At 35.2% G+C, this 27543-nt stretch overlaps 1 protein-coding gene across 2 annotated transcripts; it reads right to left on the bottom strand.

Moving 5' to 3' along the window:
• Positions 1-1508: 1508 nt before the first annotated feature.
• On the bottom strand, positions 1509-27150 carry MS3_00002252 (uncharacterized protein; the record flags this gene model as incomplete). Of its 2 annotated transcripts, XM_035731230.2 has the most annotated exons (15): positions 26580-27150; positions 26443-26544; positions 26297-26410; positions 26157-26264; positions 25985-26119; positions 21814-22504; positions 20440-20545; positions 17976-18037; positions 16473-16774; positions 14468-15071; positions 14329-14348; positions 8593-8638; positions 6932-7522; positions 5172-5279; positions 1509-1642 (listed from the first exon to the last, which is right to left on the bottom strand). In XM_035731230.2, the coding sequence occupies exons 1-15, from the start codon at positions 26922-26924 to the stop codon at positions 1509-1511; spliced, it is 3468 nt and encodes a 1155-aa protein (XP_035588323.1). In that variant the 5' UTR covers positions 26925-27150. The 2 variants fall into 2 exon arrangements, with proteins under 2 accessions (XP_035588323.1, XP_051075287.1); XM_051209824.1 differs by lacking the exons at positions 1509-1642; positions 5172-5279; positions 6932-7522; positions 8593-8638 and having other exon boundaries at positions 11337-15071.
• Positions 27151-27543: the final 393 nt, after the last annotated feature.

The following is a 27543-nucleotide window of genomic DNA, read 5'->3' on the forward strand; positions in this document are numbered from 1 at the left end:
CCCTTTTATTTTTATGTAGTTAATTTACATCACTTTTAACTATATCCCTTTATCGTTAAGTCTCTACCGTTGTAATGTGTAGCACTTGGACCCATGTGCACTGGGAAAAGTTCTTCATAGATATTTATCTGTAGAAACGTAAGGTAATAAATAATCCAATGTCATTGATTGAGATCATGAATCGATCAATGTTAAATTAACATTAAAATCCCTGGGGTCATTGGACGGCCAGCTCGTCCTAGTATGGGACTCTTCAGCAGTGCGTACCCACGGTCTCGTACGCAGGATACGATTCCAGGACCTCCGATCTCGCGCGCAAGCGACTAACCTCTAGACCACTGAACCGGCCGGCATCCAACGGCGTTAATGTCTAACTTAAATAGTGATCTAACGTTCATTAATTTGTGGTCCAAATCGAAAACCCAACAATCCCTACAACCCCAAACTGATAATTCAATGTCAGTTAATTGGTGCAAATATGTTGGTTTTGCTACACAAGTTTCCAAAACTTCGCGTTATTAAACGCATATACCTATACATTTCAATGTTTGGAACATTTTGGAAAGAGTTATGAAGATTTCTTAACTTACATTTAGATAATTGATGGAGATGCAATAATCCTTACCGCCTTATCATTGCTGATACTAATAAACTCGAACAACTGTTTTTCATTCAAGTTGCCAACTACTATTTCTTACTTCACAAAACTGATGGTACCAGATAATTGGGTTACACGATACAAGTGAAGAAACACAACAAGAACAAAGTAAACAATGTCATACATGACTCACTAGGCTGCTTCAAAGAATCCTTATTTAAGAACAACTATATGCTTATCAACTTCCTTAGAAACGATAAGGTTTTCATAAAAAACTGTCATCAGAAAGTTTTACCTGTACCCTTCAATGTACACCTAGTTAAGAACAATTACGACTGAAGCTCCACTATAGAAGAATCTTCATATTCATAGATTTCTAAAATCACATCTAGCACAGTAATGTCTACTTTTTTACAAGTATCACAAGTCTAATATTACTTTGAAGTAAAAATTCAGGAGAAATATGTATATTTCAGCAGTTTAAAAATCCTCACAGAATATTCAAATATTATTTGCATTTAAATATGTATATAATTTGAAAAGATTGTATTATGGTTTAAACAGTAAGTAACACAATAAAAGAAAGTGTTCTGGAAATTACAAGACATTATAACACATATATATATATATATATATATATATATATATATATATGGAAATAATCATAAACTTTTTGCAAGTCCGTTTACTTAGTACGTAGTATAGGACTGGAAAGAAATAAGTAGATCAAGAATATTATATTAATGTTAAAATCGTTTACAAGTAAAGGTCAGCATTCTCAAACAGGATATGAATATTTGGTTTCGAGGAGAGAAAAGTTCATGGAAAAATGCCATGACAGTAGTATATATTTCCTCATTCTTGTTATTTAGTATATGAAACTAACATATCAGATAATCCCAATTATTGATTATTTATTTCTAGATTGATCAATATCGCATATTTCACAATCGTCATCCTGGAGTATACGATGATAACCTTCAGTGGAAATTGCATCTAAATCATCCAAATTATTTGTCTCCCAGTAAACTAACTTTTCAGCACCTAGAATTAAAGTTAATTACAGAAATTAAGAAAATTTTCAATGAAGATGGTGTTGAAATTCATTTTAGGTAGAACATTAACGTGACAAGAAATGTTTCATAAATGTAACTTGTTTTTGAACAAAAAAATGATTGGCATTGGTATGTACAATCAAATCAATCATCACCGAAAACCAAGAAGGCAAGTACAGTGAGTGGGCATACGTTATGCATCCCAACCATCGAAATCGATAAACATTCACTATCTCGTCAATGGATTTGACATGTTTAACTAAAACTATGGGTCCAATTTCGGAACTGCTGATTCGACGGTCCAAAAATACACGAGCAATGTTTCGAAGAGACCTATGATCAGGAAATAGTAATCTACGAATATGCTATGTTTTTAATGGTCACCTTTCAAATCCATAAAGCAGAAGGGAGAAAACTACTCTATAGTTGATAATGATTGGCTGTTTGTTTAGTCAGACTGGTAGATAGTCTAACAGGTATTAAATTAGTTATATATTCTCCTACCCTTATTATTACTATGACTGTTGCCGATTTTTGGTGTGGAAATATACTTACGTTCTAGTCAGGCTAGTGACCTGTTCTTGATCTGAGTTGTGTGGAATTCCAGTATAAAAGACAATTTCGAGCCGTATCATCCAAAGTCTATAAACATTCATCACGATAATCACGCTAACTCCAACCAGGTGGTCTCCACCAACCTACATGGACCAGTTCAAAAATCACTATTTCCAAAAATTAATTACATGTCTTGGTTTCTATATCTCATCCAAGCCAAAAGTTAGCAAAAGTCAGTCGAGCTTTTAGAATGCATGTCGAGATTTCTTCCGACGCCAATCAAACTGAGATGATTAAGCTTTCGAGCTAAGTGAAGCGATCGACAAACTCAACCAATTCATTACCTATTATTAGTTCAACTGTTGATGCCGACCAGCCACTGAAAAAACATTTTGTACTTGGAAGGAGAAACACATACCAAATATCAATCCATTTTTGCTTAACGTGGTCAGAAGACTCTGAATTTTGTAAACGTTCTCATCAAACAGAACTAAATCATCTGTATATTCTAAGTCAACAAGTGAATCTCTTAGTAGAAGATTAACCTCCAAAAAATCAGATGATGAGAACGTTATCTCCAGAAAAAGTCAATATCACAAAGTTAGATTAAAATGAGGAAGGTGGATAGCCTGACGAACACCAATTGAGGTCATCACTTCCGATGACGATTCTCTATGAGCTTTCACTCCACCAGTAGTATTCCAGTAGATAGCTTGTACAAGGTTAGTGTGATTCTTCAGTACGCCTTTCAGTAATAACTACTACCATGAAACTTGTCAATCAACAGAGTCGAACGCTGCCTCAAAGTCGGGAAATACAATTGTGGTTGAGAGTTGACAGGTGTGTGTTCCACAACCTGGAAAGAGGTGAGTATTCGATCTACACATCCACACCCAAATCTCAAACCACTAGTTTTCTTGACTTTGCTCTTCATATGCCCTAGTTGGGGGTTGGATGACTACGGAGGCTGATATTTTAAACGCTATGTTAGTTGGTCTGATTTCTCTGTGGTTTATCACACGAAGACTTTATCCCTGCTTATAGACTGGGACAATCAGTGATTGAGACCAGTCAGACAGGATTACTTCCGATTCCCAGTCTCCAACTAATATCTCAATCTAACAGCCAGAACTGGACTGCCACCCTTAACGAACTCTAGGGGGTCAACCCATCAGGGCTTGCTACACACCCTTGTTTCGAACTAACCATGCTTTTTCCTACTTCTTCAAGAGTCAGGAGGCTTTGGTCGACATCTCATTCAGCTTGCTTGGTGAAAGTAGGCAATCGAAGTGTAGCTGGAGAGTAGTTAAACTGTTCTATCCATCGTCGCATTATTCTGTATTGAGAGTGGATCAATGTCTAGTCTTTCTGAGAAGTCGTTTCACTAACTTCCGAATTTTTAGTACATATTTCTTTAGTAATTTTGTTGTTACCCACCGCCACCGCTTTTCCCATCACTTTTGCCTTAGCTACACACAACTGCTCACGATCATTGTGTAGACTTGTTGTCAGTCTACATTTAAGTTACCTTGGCTCCTTAACTTGTTCGTAGCCTGATAAGTTTACTAGTATCCATACGTTTAGCGGTTCTGAGTTTATATTTGAGAAAGCAAGTAATTTATATGTAACTAATAATGTATATAAACCTAAAAGTAACGAGTTGCCCCCCCACCACCACAAGGACATAACGTTTATTCATTAAGACTGCAATAAAATTAGTCGGTGAGAATTTTCACACTAAATGATTGAAAATCTAGATTTAAACTAATACGTGAATTCTGAGGATCCTGAGAGAATGAGTAGATAAACATGTAATAATCACAATCCACAACGAAAACTCAACTACTAATCTTGGTCAATTGTTTGATAAACGACACTTATCAGACTGAAAAGATCTTACATTAAAGGCAAATGTTTCAAACGATTTAGTTAGGTGATGTTAACAACTTTAGGAAATTGACAATTACAAGGGAAATCATCAATATTTCTTATCTTAAGTAAACAAAAATCACTTAAAAGAATATGATCACAATGGTGAAGCCATTTTGAATTAATCCGCAAATTAAAATCTCACCCGACCAAAGGACATAATTATAATGGAGGACAATGAGAGACAATGAGAGCTCTACAACTATATCATAAAAAATAGAAAATATCCAATACCGATATATGTTTAAGGACTAAAAATTCACATGTTTCTTGTGATATCTTAAATCGAAAACAGTAGATTTTAGTAGCAGTAGTTGGAAATTGAAAACAAATAACTTACGAGTCATAAAACAATGTCGACAGACCTTTACATTATACTGTTCCATAGATCTTTGATGCACTTGTTTAGTGAATATGAATATTTTGCAAATAGTTTTAAAGGAATGCAGTAATAAATTATGTTGATTACCAAATATGTAGTAATCTTAAGTATCACCAAGGCTATCAGACGCGATAAGATGACAACTAAAATTACAGATAGACTCATATTTAAGAAAAAATAAGTTTTTTTGGTGGAGTTTTGTTCTCTGAGCTGGATGGTTTGGTCGTGGAGCTTTCATTGTTCTTCTGAACGACATCATCGAAATTCGAACACTTCTATCTCAAGTTTGTACTGATGATGTCGTTCAGAAGAAGGATGAAAGCTCCACGACCAAACCATCCAGCTCAGAGAACAAAACTCCACCAAAATCATCCACCTGAGCTACAAATCTTCTCCATCATCTCAAAAAATAAGTACATGGAGGAACATACCGACTGCACGCCCTTCAGGAAGTGATTACATGTGAATAGCATGGTACATAATTAAGCTATAATTTGTTCTTCATGATTATAATCGAAGAACATTAAACTGAAAATCTATGTCTATACATTGGTTTTACTTGACAAAATACCAAGTGAGTTACAACAACAAAGCGATTACTCTTTTTTACAAAATTATAAAGAATCTAGAAAAAAATGTTGGAATGACTTACCGACAGAACGAAACCGTTTCTTTTTATGACGAAATATCCTAAAAAGACTTAGATTAGAAGCATCTGAACGACGTGGCTGACTCAAAGCTGTGAATGTACCAGGACTGTCTATAAACATACAGAGAAAATAAGAATTTAGTTGAAAGGATTTTGTAGAAATTAGTTCAATATGCGAGTTGTATTAATCACAGATTGATTTCAGTTGGAAGTATCATTGAAAACTGAAATGAAGCAGTTGTCATTAGTGGCAGTGCATGATTGTCGCACTATTTTACAAGTCGATTAAAGCTGTACCGTTGAATGTCCACTTAGTCGTTCTAATGATTAAGCGTTTGCTGCGAGACCTAAAAGTTATAGGTTCAAACGCCGGTAGGGTCGTGGGAACACATTGTTGAGTAGCTCCATACTATGGTTCAGTACTCTCTAGTTGTGTTCCAATTGAGATTAATCTGTGACGAATACAACCTATGAAAAATGAATATTTGTCTTAAAAAATCTTTTACGATGAGTTCGAAATATAATCTGATATCATAAAAAACACCAAACATATATCGTTCCATAGTTAAGTAATATATCTGCAACAGCATAAATATGAAACTGAGTTACAGGAAACTTTTAGATTAAACCACCGTAGTTCTATATTTTTGTTATAAAATACAAGAGTAAACGTAGTAATAGTTTTTAAAATTAATTAGTAGCATTTTCCTTTCTTTATAGTTACACAGATACATACAAGTTATTATCCGTTTAATTTCTGAAAATAAAATTTTGAACTTTAAAATATATATTTGCGGAAAACAAGAATTTCTGTATACAGAAAACAGTTCAATAGAAAGAAAGATAGGTTTTATATACCATCAATTTACATGTACTTGTTAGAGAAAGTGTTACATCTTAAGGTTGAACCCAGGTACTGGCCTACGGTATTTAAGTTTAGAACGACCAAACTTAACTTAACATAGAATGGTTATATGGCGGAACTCGAGAAGACAGCAACCGGCATACAGTACTTCAGTAATTATCCGCTATTACGAAGGGGTAGGAAAACTCTATATTCAAGCAGACTAATATATAGTTATATATAGTAACAAAAACAAAACCTTAAAACGCACAGAAAATTAGTACACCAAAAGTAGTAACAACCAATCAGAAAAAGGGTGAAGGTCAAGTGAATATTCGAATTAGGAAAAAACAATTTTCACAGTTATCATTAACAGCAAGACTTTAATATTTATTAACAGAAATTGAACAATCCCTAGTACAAGGAAAAATTAATAATAGAAAAAGTGGATGAACCATCCACTACTCTACATATCTCTAAAAATCAAGTAGAAGCAACAACTTCTGTTTGTTATTACTTACAATTCAATTGAAAGGAAATGAAATAGAATGAAGTAAACAACGTTGGATTATACTACATCATTTATTGAGTTTTTAGTATACCGAAATCTATCATTCCTAAATCATGACAACAAGAATCCCAATCAATTTTAAAGAAATGTGGAACATTGAAATATTCCTTGTTTCCCGAATGCTTAACGATAATTAAAATAACTATTTTTAGACGTAAAGTTAACTAAATGCATGAAAGAGAACTAAAAGAATAGAAAAATTGCCATATGTTGCAAATTCTAGTGAATATAACAAATGTATACTTTAACAAACTTACTAAGATTTATTTTGTTAAAATAAAAAGAACTTTCACATTTTATAATTCTTTGTATTGATTATTTAGAAAGAAAATCTTCATAACCACTTACCAGCGGCAACGTAAGTAGGAGGTGGTACAAAATGTACAGGTGGACCGAAAGATGATACATTAGAATGTGGAGGAACTGATGAATCATCAGATGCTTCTAATTTACTATCTCTTCTAGATAATAAATCCGAAAACACTGTTGAACCACTAAGTAATTGCGCAGTATCCGAATCGATAGGTAATTGAGGTTGCCAATTACCAGTTGCACCGACAACAGCCATAGCGGAAGCAAGTGCAGCTGCAGAAGGCGATGTCGTAGAATCTGAAGCTAAAGAGCTTAAACCTGCCACTACACCAGCAAGTTGACGTGAAGGACCGAGTAATGCCAAAGAGTTGACATTACCACAACTACCAGTTGGCTCATCTGTTGTTGAACGTCTTCCTGAACGTAAAACACTTGAATTCAATATACGTGTTGGTTTTAAACGACTGGCTAAAGAGTGGGGTCTTGATGACACAGATGGGCTATCTAAGCTTACTGGTGAATCAACCCGAAGTAACATACTTGCTGATTCTAAATTATTCGATAAATTAGTACCAGTAGAACCAAGTAGAGCTGAGCGTTTACATAAAATATCACCCTGTTTGGAATCTGACAAGAACAAAGCAAAAATTAATTAGTTTTTTAAGTTTTCCAATTCTTATTAATAAAGCTACAGTAAAGGAAAATTGACAAACATTAGTTTTTGTGTGTTCAACATCTTTCACGTGTACCAATTTCACAAATGCGGTTCGTAACAAACAAATACACAATAGTTCAGTTCAGTAGATAAGTTCGGTTTATATGGAAATAAAATTAGTGAGGAAGATCACATAGAAATTAATGGCGACGAGTATGTCAGATTGAGCTATACAGATAGGTGCAGATTACATGGTTGGGGCTACAGTGGCTATCTTAACCAATGGTTGGAGACTTTGAGTGACATAGCTTCGAATCATTAGCAGTGGCAAGGGTGCGCCCTCACTATTTGTCTTTCCTCAGATCCTAAGTTTCTTAGTTATTTCAAATTTATTTTCCATTCCAAGAACCTATATTTTCTTTTCGAATCGTGTCCTCATTATCTAATCTATTACTATATCTGTTACTATTTCCACTACCCTGGAATTTGCCAACATTTTTATTGCACTGTGTTAATGATGTATGGCAACTTGAACCAATGTACATATGTGCCAGGATCTACTTGGAGTACGACTGACTGCTTGACCAAGGAGTTCATTCAAATCGATATCAAACCAAGCCAAAAAAAATTCGACCCTTAAACAAATATAGGTCCTCCCATTATATGGTTGGTGGTAGCTTTTTAAAATATCTTAGACTTTTAACACTTAAAGATGCCTTCATTAGAGGAGTATCATCTGTAATCATAAGAGAACTGGTGTTATTATGAAGATTCTAGTCAGTGTCGTATACAGACTAGTTATTTTACAGAGTAAATTTAAACTATACTCAGTAAGTAATTCAATCTCATGTTAACTAATTTATTATTTTAGTACATAGTCAACACAGGAAAATATTCATAAAATTTTGTTACAACAGATTATTAAAGCAAAAGCTATTCCAATCATAATTTGAAATAAAATGCGGAACTTAAAACTAAACATTTTGAGAGACAACAGTTTCAAACACAATGAAACGTAAATATGCTACAAACTACAACCCACCTATTTTACTTCCATACGATGAATTGGCATCAACCAAAGTAGCGGTCTACAAGAGATTGAAGTTGACAAACATTCTGTTGAAAATGACGATATAACAGTAAATTATAGGATAAACGTTAACAATAAAAATAAACTAATAGCTTGAGTCTTAAGTGTTTTGATTGTACTTAAATGCTGATTACAACAAGGCGGTGAACTAATGACTTTCAAAACGTTCCATACACGAAAAACACAATATTGATACCAACAAGTAAACCATAAATCCGTGGTTTCAGTAATATAAAAAATAAAAATATCGTGGTTAAATTTGAAAAGAATCACTTTGGTGAACAGATAAGATAGACCATTAAATAGATAGTGGTAAAACCATATCAACTTTAAAGAACTTTGTTATATGAGTCTGGATTGATAATTGTACTGAAGCAAATATAGCAGGGAACTAAAAGGTGGAATTAGGAATTGGAATTCCTCATTTAAAGATTGCTTTGAGAATAGAGACTCATAAGAAACATTGGTGGAAACAAGATTTTGTCGAGGTTGACGTTTGTTTTGGTAAATATATAGGTATGATAAGCAAAACAGATTAGTTGTCTGAAACATTTAGGATTATATTTAAAAATAAAGTGAGTTAAATGACGGCATAGTTACGACTTTGAACAGTGGCCCAACCAAGGAAATTATTTCAAGTTGTCATACATGACTACATCGAAAGATGCTTGCGATTTGGAGGAAGTGGAAGAATGAACCCAGTAGTAAGTTAGTCATATACACATAGGACGTCGCATAAATATGCATATGATATTTCTTATGAGCATCTTGTTCCTTCGAATTACATTTACCAAAAAACTTTTCAAAATGTTGACATTAGGTGAACTAGAGGTAGTATATAATAAGAAATCACTAAATCGCTACTAATTTAATAGTTTTGCAATTTGGAGTTAACTTGAAAATTTAGGAGTAGAATCCAAATCTTCCTATAACTTCTCAGAAAAAAAACTTAATAAGCTTAATGTAATGTTTTACTGAGACACTTAGTAATCGATATTAACATATATAAATATCAAATTATGTTCTTGGAGATATTCATACCTCTAAAAAACAAGTAAAACATGATGTTTCTAAACTTATTCTATACAAATGTGAATTTGTTGTTTTCATCATCAATTATCTCAAAGCTGTCTTTTTAGTGTTTTTATCATAAACTCTCTTATTAATTGCAAATGTTTTAGTCGACTAATACTTCAGCCTATTCCCGAGGCCACTGTAAATATATTTAAACACAATAATTGCGCATGTGCTTTTTTATGAATCTAACAAATCTTATCATTGATGTCCTATCATTTTATTTCTACAATGACTTGAACCGGCTATGGAAAGTTGACATTCTTTTATTATTTATGACAGTTTTTTAAAAATTAGTTACATTTAATTATGATGTATCATAGATGTCCGAATGTTTTTAAACGTATTTTCTAGCAGTCAGAGAAGATCAAAAGAAGCTTTTCTGAATCTCATATAAGTTCAACTGAGATTAAAATTGACGTTGTTTAGTCCTGGTCAAAGATCCCACTAATTAAACTATTTCAGCTAATGACTTGTTATACGATCATTTTACATATCCGAACTGAATGTAAGTCGGTACCAAAACTCGTGATGTCTTAATAGTTAAAGCCACCTAGCTATTGAGTATTGTAACCCAGGTTCGAATTTTGTTAGACTCTATTGACTAACTCATCAAAAGAATACACTTCAATAGCTAAACTGTACCGTAAACAAGTATGATCCCTCCATAAATGTACATTTAAACGAAGATAAACTTTTACATTTGTTATGAATAATATATTTTATAAGAAAAACTATCATATTGTTCAGGGTATTTATTTTCTCCTTCCCAAAGATAACGAATCGTTCACTTGGGTAAATTATAACGTCGTCAATATTTTTTTAACAAACGTGTGCATTGCCTTATAGTGGAAACTAATAAAAATCAATATTAAGTAGAAAATTATGAATGCACATTGTACATACGCATACAACACATGCTAAAAGAATAGAACTATAAAACGGACACCCAATGCAATCTTATAAGATAATGCCAATAGCCTGTAAGCTAACGTTATATCGACGAATAGTGTATCAAAAGATGCACACACGTACACACATGCGCAGGTTTATTTCTATTTATGATTAACAAATATAATGTGTTATAGAATAGGATAGAGATGAAGGAGGTCAAATTGAAAAAAATCAATATTATTCGTCAATCTAAACAACAATTCGAATCTTGTTAGACTTTATGCTTCATCTTTAAAATGAATAGAAATTCTTAGGAACACAAGGGAAAGAAGAATAGGAAGGAAAGAAAACAAGAGAAAAGCAACTTCAATTATAAGAAAAAATAGTTGGCAAAAAAAATAAATAATAATCATTTGAATGAGTGTTTGGATAAATACGAAAAGGATAAAAAGAAGGTAAAAATATAATAAATACCTTTTTTTTGTCAGGAAACAAGTAGACTAATTTGAAACAAGTAAGACACAGAAAAGAAAACACGAGTACGCATGAATATCACAGATACAAACGAGCAGGAGTAAATTGAACATATGAAAGAAGGAGACAATGTGACAATATTCACATGTGTTAGTTATGATCGTATATATATATATATATATATATATATATATATATATATATATATATATATATATATATTTAAAAATGTGAATAAGGTGAAATTAAAGAAGAAAAAATTATACAGGCAATAATTTCTCAGTTGGATAAATTATGACCAAAAAAAAATATTCTGGTAGATATTTTTTAACTGAAACCGAGAGAAAAACAGCAGGTGTTCAAAATTACAGCTAGAAATTTTTTGTATGGTGTTTAATTAACAGGGATACTGTATGAGAATACTAATCATTCAGTTAGTTAGTCAGTAAGTCCATGGACGAATCCTTGAAATACATATTAAAAGAGATATCTTTTCAAAACATAATTTTACATTGGGTATCAAATAAAATATACATAAGTCTACTACTACTCCTTACTAGTGTGATGTGCGCTACTTATGTGAACAGATATAAGTAGTATGTAGTGGGAATTGAAATTATAATGCAGAAAATTGAAATAAAGAGAAGAGAAAGGAAAACAGAGAGCAATCTGAATAATAGAATTGGAAGAATGATAGAGTATGAAAAGGACAACTGAAGTCAAATGTGTAAATGATGTTTTTTCAATGTATGATTTTCATATTTTACAAAGACACTGTATGATTTTGCATAAAATTATATTTGGTCTTCGTTCACTACACTGGTTGTATTGAGTTCACCTTAAGACAAAAGTAGGTCAGCAAAAGTAATTGCTAGGTTGTGCATTGGGACACCTAATAATTTGCTATAGGAAAAATGAATTGGAACCTTAATTTAATGGGAAGTTGAAATTAATTTGACTCCAAACCGATAATAACTCTACCCAATGATTACGAGCCGTAGATAACAAGAAAACTACAAACACAGAATGTGTTGGAGAAAGACACAAAATTAAACAGTTGTTCGAACTTTTCAGGTAGAGTAGGAGCTCTAAACTTTAACAAATGATGAGACTATTCACGAGAAAGACAAATCAGTAATCTACGGTAAACCAGGACGATGAATAAAATACTCTAAAAAACCAGTTTAACTATCCTTCGTTAGTATCCTAGTTGCCTACTATTTATTAATAGTCTATGTGGGCCATTGATAATGGGCTCCAACTTTCAGTGAATTTGAGAGAGCAGCAACCAACCTGGAGCAAGGTAGGTCTATTCCAGTTGACTAGTTAGAACGGATGACCATAGAAATTGAGTGTTGATTGATCATGATTGAAAAACTTTCAAATATACAAGAAAGGATGGTAATTTTTTTACTGTAACCACGCAATAATTAGTTTGATTAGCAAAGTATTTAAGATCCTAAGAACCATCATCATGCGACGCTCAACTAAACCTTGAAATCACCAAATCCTAGAGAGTTGGTGACTGACTAGTTGTTGATTAAAAAAGTAATAAGTTTAGCTTTTACCACCATATACCATCTTTTCCAGGCACTTATTTAATAACCTATCAGAAAACTACTTACTGAGCAACAGTCTGGTTCTTATATTACTCTAAGGTTAGCGAATATATCGATTGGACGGACAAGACATGTGCAGAACTCAAATATTCGATCATAGTTGGCTTGAAAGCATTGCGCGTTGATGTTAGAATCTTATTTATTATTTATTTATTTTAACACATAGATATTGGTACAAGGAGGCACCATATACATATGCGCCACACAAATCTCGTTTGATTTGTGTGAGGGCTGTGATACTGCCCGGGTGCCCAAACCGAAGCAAGTGGTTTTCTTAGAGGGCCACACCCCGAGCCTTCGACCTGAAGGTCTGATCCACAAAGCAGTGGAGCATCGTAAGGAGATGCAGTCCCATGGAAGCCGGTGACCAACAATTAGTTCATACGCCATTTGTTTTTCCAGGATACTGGAGCCCATGTGCACGATTGGTTTGGAATCCGGTTAAAGCGCCGGACATTCGCTTTTTGTCCTCTCATTTTCGTAAACAACACCCCGGCCACGTGAAGGCAATGAGCAGGACTTCCCTGGCAGATGCTATATACGCGTGGCCATGTGAGAGCGTTTCGAGAGGGAGAGCGGACTCTCCCCACCCTCGGCCGTACCAGGGCATTTGGGGGCCATGTTAGAATCATGGAATGGTGAATAATGCTAACAGTGTGTAGAGCACTAGGTTAGTTAGCATATAAACTAATGTTGACTGAGGTGACTGGCATGTGACGTACTGAAGTTGTCACTGCTTACATCGATGTGGTAGGCTGATTATCATAGAAGCACATAGAAAGTTAGCCAAACCGTGACACAGTATGCGTCTGAAGCACAGGTTTAATTAGTGATTAGAGACTTCAAGTATGATTCACAAAAAGTAGTAGGGGACTGCATGTTAGTAAGACATTATATTTGTGGAGTCTTGATTGAACATTGAATTTCTTGAAACCACTGGTCTTGCCGGTGTTTCGCTCTTTGCTTTTTACTTATATTTCTTTATTATTGATAAAATAATAATCTTAATTGCTTCATTTATCATTTTATTAATTTTTTAACTGTTGTATCGATATGAAAAACGATAACTTGTACCAATACATTAATACTAAGTTTAATATTGTTTGAAACCGTTTGAAATGGTCTATAGATGAAACAAATTTGAAACAATTTTAGGAATAAAATATTACTGACTGAGATAAGTACATTAAAGTGATTGCTTTTTAGAGTTGTAGCTGTTTGTAATATGTAAAAGAAAACCAATAAACAAATCGGGCAAAAAGTACCTTATCTACATACATGGGTCTAAACAAACGTGTAAAATGCAAATAAGCAATGAATACAACAAAGCATAGTTAACTTCAAAGGAAATTGATAGGATTGCACTAAAATGAAGTAAATAAACTATGTAACAATAATATTTCTTATTGAAAAAACTGAAAATCCTCTGGGCTTAAAAAGAACTTTTAATAATAACCGTATACCTAGATATGCTCATTTTATCAATGTAAAAATGTTTTCTCGGGTTACTCACACTAGATACCAACACGTTAGCATGCAATACATCGACTTTGGCAGATCAACTGAGTACATGCAGAACATTTTATTATCACCATCCGTACAAAGTATATGCACGTAGAAAACTCACTAGTGATTTTACATGACCGTCTAAGATATGGTTATTGTTTTTAGAAAAAAACGAGTTGTAAATGAAGAGATATTTAAATTTGCACATTACATCATTTCTACTAATATTTCACTCAAAATATAATCAATAAACACTTTACCTGATTCTGATGCTCCTTGAAATACATGTTGCTCATTAGAAGAAACGGACTCCTTAAATTGCTCGTTTAAATCACAAGAAGAACCATGACCTTCAGAACTGGTTTCTGACAACTTTGTTGTATCATAAATTAAAGGAGATGATGGTATGCTAGGATGTTCTTCATCTACACTACGAATAGTATGTAATTCATAATTGGCTCTTCGACAAGAAATTGGAGATGAAAGGTTTCCTGTTTTTAATATTCCACCAATCTTGATCTCATTAGTTATGTCTTTTGATGATTGTCTAACAACATCACTGTCTCTTGATGTGGACAAATTATCAGTTTCCTCGCCAGAATCAGTTTGAATATGCTCAACCACGGATTGCATTATGTGTTCGGTTATATTTTTATTATGTGTCAAGAATGTAGATTTGGCATTGGGAAATTCTGAAGAAGCGGAATGTGAAAATGCACAGCAATGATCTGTTGGTTGATGATCTTGGTTGGGATTATGAATACTTGGAGGTTGTGTGGTCCGTGAAGAAGAGAAACGTATTTGTGAAGAACCAGGCGATGCACGTGAGCGAAAATCTTCGGTAGCTTTTTCCATAAAATTGAACTATAAAGCGGATAAATGCATTCATCAGAAAGATCGTAACATAATAGTTAAATTCATGAGTCGATTAAAGCGAGACCACCACGGAAAACGTGGAAGCACTGGATGGCCGTTTGTCTTAGTATAAATTCGAATCCCGCGAGCGGGATCATGGATGCGCACTTCTGAGGCGTTCCATACTAGGACGAAACGACCGTCCAGTGCTTCCAGGTTTTCCATGGAGGTCTAGCTTTAATCGACTCATGAATTCAACCATTAAATTAATACAATCTCCACGAAACCCCCTTTCTGATAAAAAATCTTAACAGTTTTTGAAAACCCAAAAGCCTGAAATTGACTTTAAATTACTATCAAGTAAATTACAACTACGAAGTAACGATAAATTTAACATCGTACGGGACTACAATTAAATGTTGACTAAAGATGATATTTTTAAACAAAATAGATATATCCAGGAAGAAATGGATCTTCGATTATTTAAATAAATGGAAAATACAGTATTCCGTGTAAACTGGTAGCAAACAAAGCATACATCTGATGAAGTGAAACAAAGCAGTGAAATAAAGTACTACAGTTATGAACATGAGAGTGCAACAGTATTTTAGAAAAATAAGAACCTTCTTTAGATATACTTAATTTCTGAATGAGCAAAAAACACTAATTCATATAGTGATCATCAACATAAAATATATCGGTAACCATTACCGTTGGTAAATATTCAGGATTATGCTTTTATTTTCTTTTGATGAATACGTCGGATACTTGGTTAAATTTATCAAATGATAGAAATTTTTGCCTAGTTCTAGTTTGAAACCAATTTATACTTTGAACCTACATGTACTTATACATCAATCGAATACAGTTATCAACTTGAAATAATAAACTCCAAGAAACAAGTATCTCTTCTTGATCTTTTTAATCACTGAAGTAAATACACTGTAATCGTATATGTAACTCAAGCTAAACAGTTCAACAAGCCAATGTATGTTGAGCATAGACAATGGAACGCATTTGATAAGGATACTCAATGTGATAAGAGGTTAGATCACGAGAAATAAACATTCTAGTGGTTATTGGAATCAAGTAACAGTATACACATGAGTGGATTAAACTGTTAACTATAACTATCTTGTCCCAGCATTCCAGAATAAAGTAAATGGAGTGCTATTTAAACCAGTGATGCATTGATTAACACTTAAGTGCTTATACGTCTACTGGGTGAGAATTTAAAAAAAACATGTATTCAATTAACGAAAAAAAAACAGTAGAGACAGGTGACCCTCAACTAAGAATTTATCTTAACAAAATAGCCCTGTTCGGATGTGATTCTGTGATTTGTGAAAAATTTGTAGTACACATAATGTTTAAGTCAATAACATTTACATCCAAACTTATTTGACTAACCTCTGCTATGATGCTGGGGATCGAATTCTCAGAGGGCTGACCAGAAGCATTTGTATTAGTAGATATACTTTGGTTGGTTACGGAAAGGCTGTTTCCTCCGCAGATAGATTGAACCGCAGGTGAAGCAACAATATTAGACGCACTTGTACCTTCGAGCAAGCTACCTGATCGATCAATGAGTGGTATTTGACGTCGAATAGTATCACTTATATTGACGGAATTCGTTTCCAAATCTCCATCAGAATTAGGTTTAGTTAGCAAGTGTATTAACAATAGTTCTGCGCGACCTCGTGAATACGATTCTACAAAAACATATATGAGTAAGTATCTTAAACAACGTTAAAACCCTGTGTATTTTCTGTTAGTCTTGTTTAATGGCTGAATTCATTTAAACTAAGTCACAGGTGCATTTGCCATTCCTTAGACTTCAAGTTATTAAATATCTTACCAATTTTTTATCTTAGATTTTCTTCTTGAATTGTGTCCTGAATGTCCAGTTTTTTCTACTACCTTTAATTCGGTTGCCACCTCTACTACTCTAAGTTTTAGCCTGATAATTTCATGTTGTTGTGTCAGTGAAGTGAGATAACTGATGTACACATATGAAAGGTTCTACGTTGCATTTGACGGACTGACTGAAGTCACTCGAACTAGTGATATACACCAATTATTCAAAATGTTGAACTAGTTAGACAAGTAAAATCGCATTTTCTGGAGATAGCAGTACTATTCTAGTTGTATTAGATAAATTTCCTTGTTGAAATAAATTTAGTGTGAAAATAGTGCTGTATCTGTTTTACATAGAAAAACAGATAGATGCACAGTATTGAGAAGTTGAACAAACTGTTTCACCCCATTAATTAAGCATGATACTGTATAAATATCATAAAATAGACACAAGAGAGAACTTAGTGACAACACCGTAGATGCTTCCGTATATTTGAAACTTCATACGAAAGTCTAAATCATAAAACTAGTTTAGCCATAAATTCCAGTGACAAGACAGAACTATATGTTGCCCAATAAAAGGCATAAACGACTATAGAACAAAAGATTATTACAACCAGCGATTACGAGTAGATGAAATAGGAAAAAATAAAATTTTAAAGAAAATGGACTACATTGAAGCTTAAAATGTAAAACACTTTTGTTCACTGAAACTCATCCATCATACATTTGTACTACAACAAAAATTAGGATTTTCAATAAGATATATGCCTGGTGTGTAATAGTCTAAAGTTGACTGGTACCAGTTTTCCTGTATACTTGGAAAGTGACTTATTTTAAGTGAAATAAAGTTAGTGTCTGGTGCTTACAAAAGTGAGATTAGAAGCGGTGAATTCTATCTCTAAATATATATTGTCTTAACATAAAATGGGGATGAGAACTTGAATATCTGAGTTCGAAATCTACATTAACGTAAATCTTTTGTAATTACTTGGACATTATAAGTGTGCACTCTCAATAAAATACCTCATAACATTTACAACTGAATGGACTCACTTTTTCGTTTGCCTAGCTCGAAAATTTCAAGTGCGATTCGTTTGGAGTTGTTATTAAGGTCGCTAAAATTGTTAATAAAATATCCAGTCAAGTTCTATTTGATAAAAATAATGCTCGTTGATTAAAACGAAAAAAAAACTATTTAAAAAAGTGTGAGAAAAGAGCCGTACATAGATGAATTGTCATATATTTGATAAAACCGTGAGTATACAGTTGTTCCAAGATAGTGTTGAAAAATTTACCTACTGTTCGTCACTGCCTACCATGGGACTGCATCTCGTAACGTTGCTTCAGTGCCATGTGGATTAGATCACTAGGTCAAAGGCTCGGAACATCCCCTTCCAAGTAGAACCACCTGCTTCAATTTGGAGGACCGGACAGTATCCACAGTATCTACATATTGATCCAAAATCATTATTTATTTTAACACATAGATATTGGTACAAGGAGGCACCATATACATATGCACCACAGATCTCATTTGATATGTGTGAGGGCTGTGATACTGCCCGGGTGCCCAAACCGAAGCAGGTGGTTTTCTTAGGGGGCCACACCCGGAGCCTTCGACCTAAAGGTCTAATCCACAACGTCAGGAGATGCAGTTCTATGGAAGCAGGTGACCAACAATAGGTTTATACACCATTTGTTCCTTCGGGATACTGAAGCCTATGTGCACCATTGGTTTGGAATCAGGGTTTTCCAACTCCCCTAGGTGGACTCCGTGTCCACCAACCCGGTTAAAGCACCGGACGTTCGCTTTTTGTCCTCTCAACTTCGTAAACAACAATAATGCCACGAGAAGTCAGTGAGTCGGACTTCCCTGATAGAGGGGCTATATGCGCGTGGACATGTGAGAGCAATTCGAGAGGGTGAGCTGGTTCTCCCCACTCTCGGCTGTACCAGGGCATTTGGAGGTTGTTCGAGGGATATACCTTACTGCTGTTATACCTCTCTACAGTCGGCAGTACGACTTCGCCCTCAGACCTTGAGTTGCGGCTTTTAGCCTTACTGTAATCCAATCGACCTGCGTGGCATGGTAGAATCTACAGAAACGTATGTTGTTGTAGCGGAAGGACTGTTGACATACAGTGACATGTTAGTGTATTTGGGCACAGAAACGATAATTCAATCTTGAAACACCGACTTCGATAGCTTGGACCTGTCTGACGAATTTCGTCCCAGTGAATTCCACGTCATGCATTACTTGTCGACGCTAAGACCGGTTGGAGGTGATCAATGTATGACATGGCGTCGTGGTATGGAAGAAAGTCAAACAGGACTGGCTTCTGTGGGAGAGAAGGAACCAGCTTCCATCTGAAGAGGAAATTAGGAAAAGACAATGGAGGTGTATGGGACATACACTGAGGAAATCACGAGGCAAACACTAACTTTGAATCCTAAAGGGAAACGGAAAAGAGGAAGACCAAAGAACACATTGCGTCGGGAATCGGAAACATACATCAAAAAGATGAATAGCAACTGGAAAAGACTGCTCAGGGCAAAGTTCGATAGGGAATGCTGGTAGGCGGCCTAGGCTCCTCCACGAGGGGTAACAGGCGTAAGTAAGTAAGTGCATTAATGTTTGTGTTCAAATAAACAGAACAATGCGAAAGAAAGAATGTAGTCAGTCAATCACCTATACGCAACGTAGAACCTGACACATACAGGGCTTAGTTCAAGTTGCCAAACTACATTAGTAGTGCAGTGGGATTGTCAGGACGAGTTCCAATAGTAGAAGTAATAATAGTACCAGTAGTAGTAGAAAGGATCAAACCTCAACAATACGGTTTGAGATTGAATTAGCATGACAAAAAGTGTAAGCTAATTTTAATGCTGAAGAACTAAGGGAAGACAAAGGGTGAATGCATTCATACCATTGAGATAAATTCTGAGCCATGTCACCCAGAGTCTGCAACTTGTTACGATAATCGTGAGGACCTCAACTAGGTCGTCTGCATTTACTCGTATGGTTCAATTCAGCAGTCACTAGCTTGATGGGTTGGTGATACGCTTTGCTTTGGTCCCTTCTAGCTTTATTCCAAATTACTCCTACACCAGAAAACATCACCCATAGAGGTAGGCAGTCCCAACCACCTTAGTCAATCAAGAGTCAATGCTTCACCAATCAATCTACCATCCTTATCTAGTATCCACAGTCTAATCTCAGCACTATTTACTCAGTAGTCTCAATAAACAACAGCTATGTTCCGTAGGCATTTATGGTTAAATACCAATAATCTACGAATAACCTCTTTCTAAAAGTCGTGTTTTGCAGGCATAAAGTATGACAAAACTAATGTACAGTGAACCCGCTCTAAATATGAGAATGAAACGAGCTGGAACTGTGTAAACAATCTCATGGTCGGATGACAAGTGTTTGTGGCTGTCAAACAAAAAACCAGATAATAAACATGAGAAACTGAAACACCTTGTCTATAGCACTTGAAAAAATTCTTTGACTCACAACAACAAGTGTTGATCCCAAAATAACTGCCCAGATATGGAACAATGAGTCGAATGTCTTTGATAAGGTTCATCCAATTCTACAACGCAGTAAGCACCCGAAATGCCTAAATATCATCATTAAAAAAGAAAGACGTACTTTATTTACTTTTGATAAAACAATATGTGATATGGATTTATGAGTAAAGTCAATGTGGAAAAGCATGGCTATACCGTTGTAAATAATGTGCCATTTAAATGACTGCTGGCTTGGAGCGAATATAAAAGTGTCATATTTGTGGTTTGAAAACAAGAACGAACATAATGATCCCCTTTTTTAGTTGTTTAGTCAGATGAAAACACTTTCGTCTATGTGGTAAAATCTAGCTAGAGCAAAGCTAAAATCTCATAAGTGATATTGATAGATCAAAATAAATATCCATTATAATAGCAGTTACAATAAATACCAATTTATTTTAGATATCCAGTTATTAAGATAATTAAAACAAATATTGGAACATGCGTATCGTGAGCTACAGATGTTCTGCACTATATCAGAAATCAATGCAATTATATCGACTCACACTTTAATAACCGGTTTTTCTGTCATAGATCAAAATCGCACTAAATCTCTAGCATTTTTTTTGTGTTAAAGCTGTTTGATAGTAACATTTATAAATTAATGCATATCGGGAAATAAAAGGAGTGCGCTGAGTGATAAGTGAGGTGAACATTTCAACTAACATACGACATTTTATTAACTAAGTCCTTCCATTGCTATGTTTACTCAATATGCAGAGTTCTTGATGTCTATGTTAAGCTTTGCTTTCGAAACAATATAGCTTTTGGAAAATCTGACTACAGAAATCTATGTAGACTTTCCGTCTCCTAACCTTAATGTCCCGAACTAACTGAACTTATTAGTTTGCATGTTGCTGATAAAGAAGAGACTGAATATAATGAAGCTATCGTTTTCTGCTAACACTGTTGTTCTTGCTTTGTTTACATTTGTGAAGACCAACCAAAATAAATGTAACTAATCAGATGAACGGTCTCACGCATCTCATTTCACAATCAGTACCAACACAGATTGTGTATAAATAACAACCAGGGCACCAAGATACAAGATTAGAAGTCGCACTAGAAACTCGGCGACTTGGATTGTGTGAAAGCGGTTTATCTACGATGTACACATTTATGTTATTGTGTAAATACAATCCGAATAAATTCGCAGAAAATAGGGACCATTTACATATTTCTCAAAACGTTTTGTTTGTAAAACTATTAAAAAAGACTAATAATACAAAAACTAAAACGCTCCACATTTTGTGAGCGAAAATAACCAGTGTTGTACACTTGTGCTTCCCGCAATATAAAGATTATCGGAACAACTTACTTTTAACTGACAGTTTTTCTGCTTTAACTACTTTAACCAAAAGCTTTTTGGATGCAAAATTGTTTGCCACGCGTTCCCTCAACGGTGACACATCTACTTTAGTATTTGGTTTACGCACTGGTACTGTGTGACTGAACTCCTGTAAAGAGTCTTTATGACCAACATTTTCAGTAATTGAGGTCTCAGTTTCTTTTCTTTTCACAACTTCTGTACTGGTCGCCTCTGATTTATTAGATGGAGCAGAGATAGTTTCCATTCGTATTTGAATCTCAGACTCGACTTTACTGCATCCTAAATCCCGACAGTTCGCACCAGCAACACCTTCTGACTCAAAACTTCCTAAGTCTCGCTCTTGAACCAAACTGGATGTTCCCTCTTCTCCATAGCAAGATGCCGACCTGATCATTTTACATACGAATGGCCGTGGAGCATGGCGAGCTACTAAAGACTGACGTAAACGAGCGTTATGTGCGAGTACAACTGGAGTAAATGACTTATCTTCCTGAGCTAACGACTGAGAACTCTCTTCTCCCGGCATCACAGTTTTTGCCTCAGCATGTCCTTCGGATTGAGACTGGTTTAAATCCTTGAGATCGGATTCACATGACTGCGTTTTGACATTGATGTCGATCCAGTTGTGAAGTGAATCTGAGGAATCTATACCTTTTGGTTCTCTTTGCAGTAAAACATTCTTGATATAAATGAAAAATACAGGTAGTATGTCCTTTTATTAACCAGGTTAATGACTAGATAAACTGACAGAGAATAATCAACTCATATATATACTTCAATTCTACTAATAAGAATTTTGTTTAAAAAATGCATTATGAACTCTATTTGCGTATCATTATCGGTGTTTTCAAGGTCAAATACTCAATACGGCAAACTGCTAAACGTTTTATGATAATTCACAGTATTATTGTAATCATTATCCAGCAAGCAATCGTTATTTGGCTTTCATAAAGCCTTATGGTTCTCAATGGAACGGTAAGGTATTTTCCAACGACAACCGGTTGGGGGATCTTTCCAATATGACATAGGATGTATGCGTACCAGACAGACAGGATGACGAACACTGCAACACTTCAACATGAATAATCCACATCCGGGTAAAGGAGAGAATTCTCAAGATATGTTTTGTAACAGACCAAGAATTACTTTACATTAAGGTTAGTTATAAATTGATTAAATTCAACGATTATTAATCACAAGATTTACCAAATTGATTAATTATCACTTGGATGCAAAATCGTTTAATTAATAACTACAGTGAAAGATACATTGAGAACCAGATAAACTAACTTCAGATTGAAAGAATTAATACGATTGAGAACGAATCGAAAGTCAATGAACGAAACTTATTTTGGACGTGGGTTCGGATCCCACCTCTATAACAGCCTTGCCCCCAAATGCCCTGGCACAGCCGAGAGTGGGGAGAACCAGCTCACCCTCTCGAATTGCTCTCACATGTCCACGCGCATATAGCCCCTCTATCAGGGAAGTCCGACTCACTGACTTCTCGTGGCATTACTGTTGTTTACGAAGTTGAGAGGACAAAAAGCGAACGTCCGGTGCTTTAACCGGGTTGGTGGACACGGAGTCCACCTAGGGGAGTTGGAAAACCCTGATTCCAAACCAATGGTGCACATAGGCTTCAGTATCCCGAAGGAACAAATGGTGTATAAACCTATTGTTGGTCACCTGCTTCCATAGAACTGCATCTCCTGACGTTGTGGATTAGACCTTTAGGTCGAAGGCTCCGGGTGTGGCCCCCTAAGAAAACCACCTGCTTCGGTTTGGGCACCCGGGCAGTATCACAGCCCTCACACATATCAAATGAGATCTGTGGTGCATATGTATATGGTGCCTCCTTGTACCAATATCTATGTGTTAAAATAAATAATGATTTTGGACCAATATGTAGATTTTAACATTGATTGCTTTCTAAATATCGTATTTGGGGATTCAGAATCCCTGGCAAGCCTCTCAATTGATTGAATATTCAGTGTTTGTTCAATGAAATATAACCATCAAAATATGAGGGACAAGACGATTAAACTGTTTTATCCTCAAAAATGCTTAGTGACACAGTTCTTAAGAATAAAAATATTGTGAAGAGATCTATTTAATTTTGTTTTTGTAAAAGTACTAATTCCGTGAGGAAATGTGAACACAGTTAATATAAAGGTTATAATACTAGATTACGTAATATGAATAATAACAATAACAATAGATTTAGTGATTATAATAAGATGATTAAATTGATTAAAATGTTTTTGATATAATAATTAAAGGTCATAGAGGTGTACAAAAATAAACTGATATGATGAGCGTTCATGAATAAAACAATGAGAATATAAGACATAAGTAAAGGGGGAATGCAGTAATAATAATAATAATAATATTCGGTATCTTTACCAGTTAGGCATACGGTTAATATCTACTGCGTAATCCACTTCCAGGGCACATAATCTCATCAGATTCCTGATTGCTAACGCACATCATTATAAGCCTCAAATAAAAATTAAAACTGTTTGCAGAAAAAGTCAGTTCTACAAACTACGAAGATGTGAGATGTGGATATTAACACTTACCAAGCAATCGGTTTTGAAAACGAATGACGGTTTAAACAAATTAAGCCGTTAAAATTAGAATACGGCTCACTAACTAAGTACGTCCACAGATAATACCAAAATGAATACCGAATGATGGCTAGGAATGAATACTAATACTATTATTCATTTACCAACTATGGTTTCGTGTGCTCACTTTCGAGCCACGTTGTTGAGTAAGTTATTGAAACTATCCGGATGTCAAAGCTATAGTTCGAACCCGTGAAAAGACTAGACGTAGATGATTCAAAGGGGAAATACAAGTGGAAATTTGAAAAGTTGTGAAGCAATTCAACAATAATGTTTGCTCTTAACAAAACCGTGTAGAACGAGCTTTATTCAATTACCAGGTTTTCAGACTACTAAAACTTTCAAGAACAATAATATCTAATGTTAAGACATTGAACTTCTCAGTACCGGTATTTAAAGTTTACGATCACATCACATAAAAGATACAAATTTAGATTAGATAATAAGGCTTTACTGAGAGAACACTGGACGAAATATAAATGTTATGTAACTTCAAACACATTCCTGGTGCTACCGCATGTGAAGAGCCAGAGTTCATAGACTTGGATACCGAACTTTAGACATGTGATTCACGTTTCAGTAGTGCTTTTCTAACACTCGGGGCACATGGCTTAAGATATAATACACAGCAACAAACTTAGTCGTTGAGTTACGTTCATTTTGTTTGTTCTATAAACCGGCAATACTTCGAATATACGAATAAAGGATCTATGGTAGAGGACTGTTTAATGTTTTTGGTGGCAGTGCATATCGCCATGGTGTACCAGAAAGTTTTCATGTAATGCACTTATCTTCTAGTAGGTAGATGGAGTGGATTTTAACACTAAGGGTTATACTAATCAGAAGGTGGATACGGAGAGTCCACATAGGGGAGTTGGAAAACCCTGATTCCAAACCAATGGTGCACATGGGCTTCAGTATCATGAAGTAACAAATGGTGTATGAACCTATTGTTGGTCACCGGCTACCGTGAGACTGCATCTCCTGACGTTGCTCCACTGCATTGTGGATCAGACCTTCAGGTCAAAGGCCCCCCAAGAAAACCTACTTCGGTTTGGGCACCCGGGCAGTATCCCAACCCTCACACAAATCGAATTATTTATGTGGCACATACCTATTTGGTGCCTCCTTGTACTAATGTTTATGTGTTTAAAGAAATAAAATATACTAGTCAGAAAGGGGGTTCGAAATTTATACTTAACCACCAAAACATGATAAACCCGAAGTATTGTAAACGACTAAATTCTTGTATTTTTTTTACGCCTCAAGTATTTTTAGTTGAAGCGAGAGGTGTATAGGTGGACGCGAGTCCTGAGTTGAGGTGGTTAGTGTCAGAATCACATTCTTTTGACATTTACGGTCAAAGTGAGGAGCCTCTCAGATCAACATACTAGTTTAAATTCAGTTGCGTTTTGTTAGACTTATTTATAAAATCACCGGAAGTAACATGTCCTCTACTATTTACTAACAATTTATACTATTCCGAGTTTAGTATAAAGTAAAATAAACGTTTTCAGATATCCACCAACCTGATCAGATGAATAGTCATCCGTTTGTATTGAAGCCACCAGAGGATCTTTGCCATAGTGTATGGAACCATCTGGAGACCAGGACACAATTAATTCTGAAATTATGTCGATGAGTAGTTGTTTGAATTTTGATGGCTATAAAAAATCCAAATTATAAGGAGATAAAACTTACAGATAAGGGTATTACTGAATCCATCAGTAAATCGAACTGTGGTGAAGATTCAGAGTGCATTTTCAGTTCTAAGAGGACCAAATCATCAACTTTTAACATACAGCGCGTCTGAAATTTGATAGATAATCTAATTACCAAACCTTCATGTGGTAGTTCCTTAGTGATAATGTCACTTTCTGCGATGATTTTGTTTGACCTGTGACTACGTCCCCATGCAAACACAACATTGGTATGGAAACAGAAAAATACAAAGCCTAGAAAATGAATGAAAATAACTAATACCTACCACCCAGCCAGGCAAATCTTCGCTACGTACTTCGAAATCCGAAATCTTTACATCGGAGAGTGTGTATTCCGAAACAGGAGTAAAGTGAATAGATGTCTCTATCTGAATAATAAAGTTGTAGACACTAAACAACCTACTAGAGAGTTGTTAATACAGTCATTAATTTTTTGCAACCAAATGTTGCACAACCCGGACGCTGTGAAATTACACGACTCATATATTCGACGTAGAAGCTCAATATTTGGGGTCCCATGCCTGGGGCAGTCCACAGTTTCAAGAGTGGTTTTTTGACATTTAAGCTCTCTGGACCAAACTTTTTGGAAGGAATAGGCTGTCACATATATTATTAACAATATTGCAAGAATTAGAACGAAGCTATTGGTGGTCTTCAGTAAGACCTTAAGGTTCAGAAATGTAGAAGAAAGTAAAGTTTTAACATCTGTCCAGTTGTAAACAGCAATTTTAGCTATGAATGACTCCATCCCATCATCGTGACGTACACAACTAAAGAGAAGTCATATGCCCGCTCTCCTTGATATCGCGGGCAACCCGACTGTTATCAGTTTCAGTTCTGAAAGGACATGAGATTCAGATTTAGATTTATGTAGTGAAGACAGAAAGCATACGGCCTGTGTTATTATTTTACTAGTATGCTTCTATGAGTGTCTAATCTTCTCTTGAGTGAGTCAATTTGAATTGAAGGTGCGGACACTGCTTCGGGTAACAGGTTCCAAGTATTGATGACTCGGTGTGAAAACCTGTATGCCACGGGTATTTTGTTCGTTCTTGGTTTTTCTACTCGCCTGTTATGTTCTCTGAGATGTCCCGATCTAGTGGGAAGAAAGAGAGAGAATAAGTTAGGTCCAAAATCATTTCTCTGCATTCGGTACATCAAAATTAGATCTCCTCTTAACCTGCGATAGGACAGAATAAAGAGGTTCAGATTTTCAAGCCGCTCTTTGTATGGTAAACCCCGGAGTTCTGGAATTCTATGGAAGTTGTCTTGGTCCTGTTTTATGTATGGGAGTGACGATTGCATCTTTCCAGTCCGTAGGTAATACACCTTGGTCGAGTGACATATTGAATATCACAGTCGATGAG

This window comes from Schistosoma haematobium, chromosome 1, assembly GCF_000699445.3.
Source record: "Schistosoma haematobium chromosome 1, whole genome shotgun sequence".
NCBI lineage: Eukaryota > Metazoa > Platyhelminthes > Trematoda > Strigeidida > Schistosomatidae > Schistosoma > Schistosoma haematobium.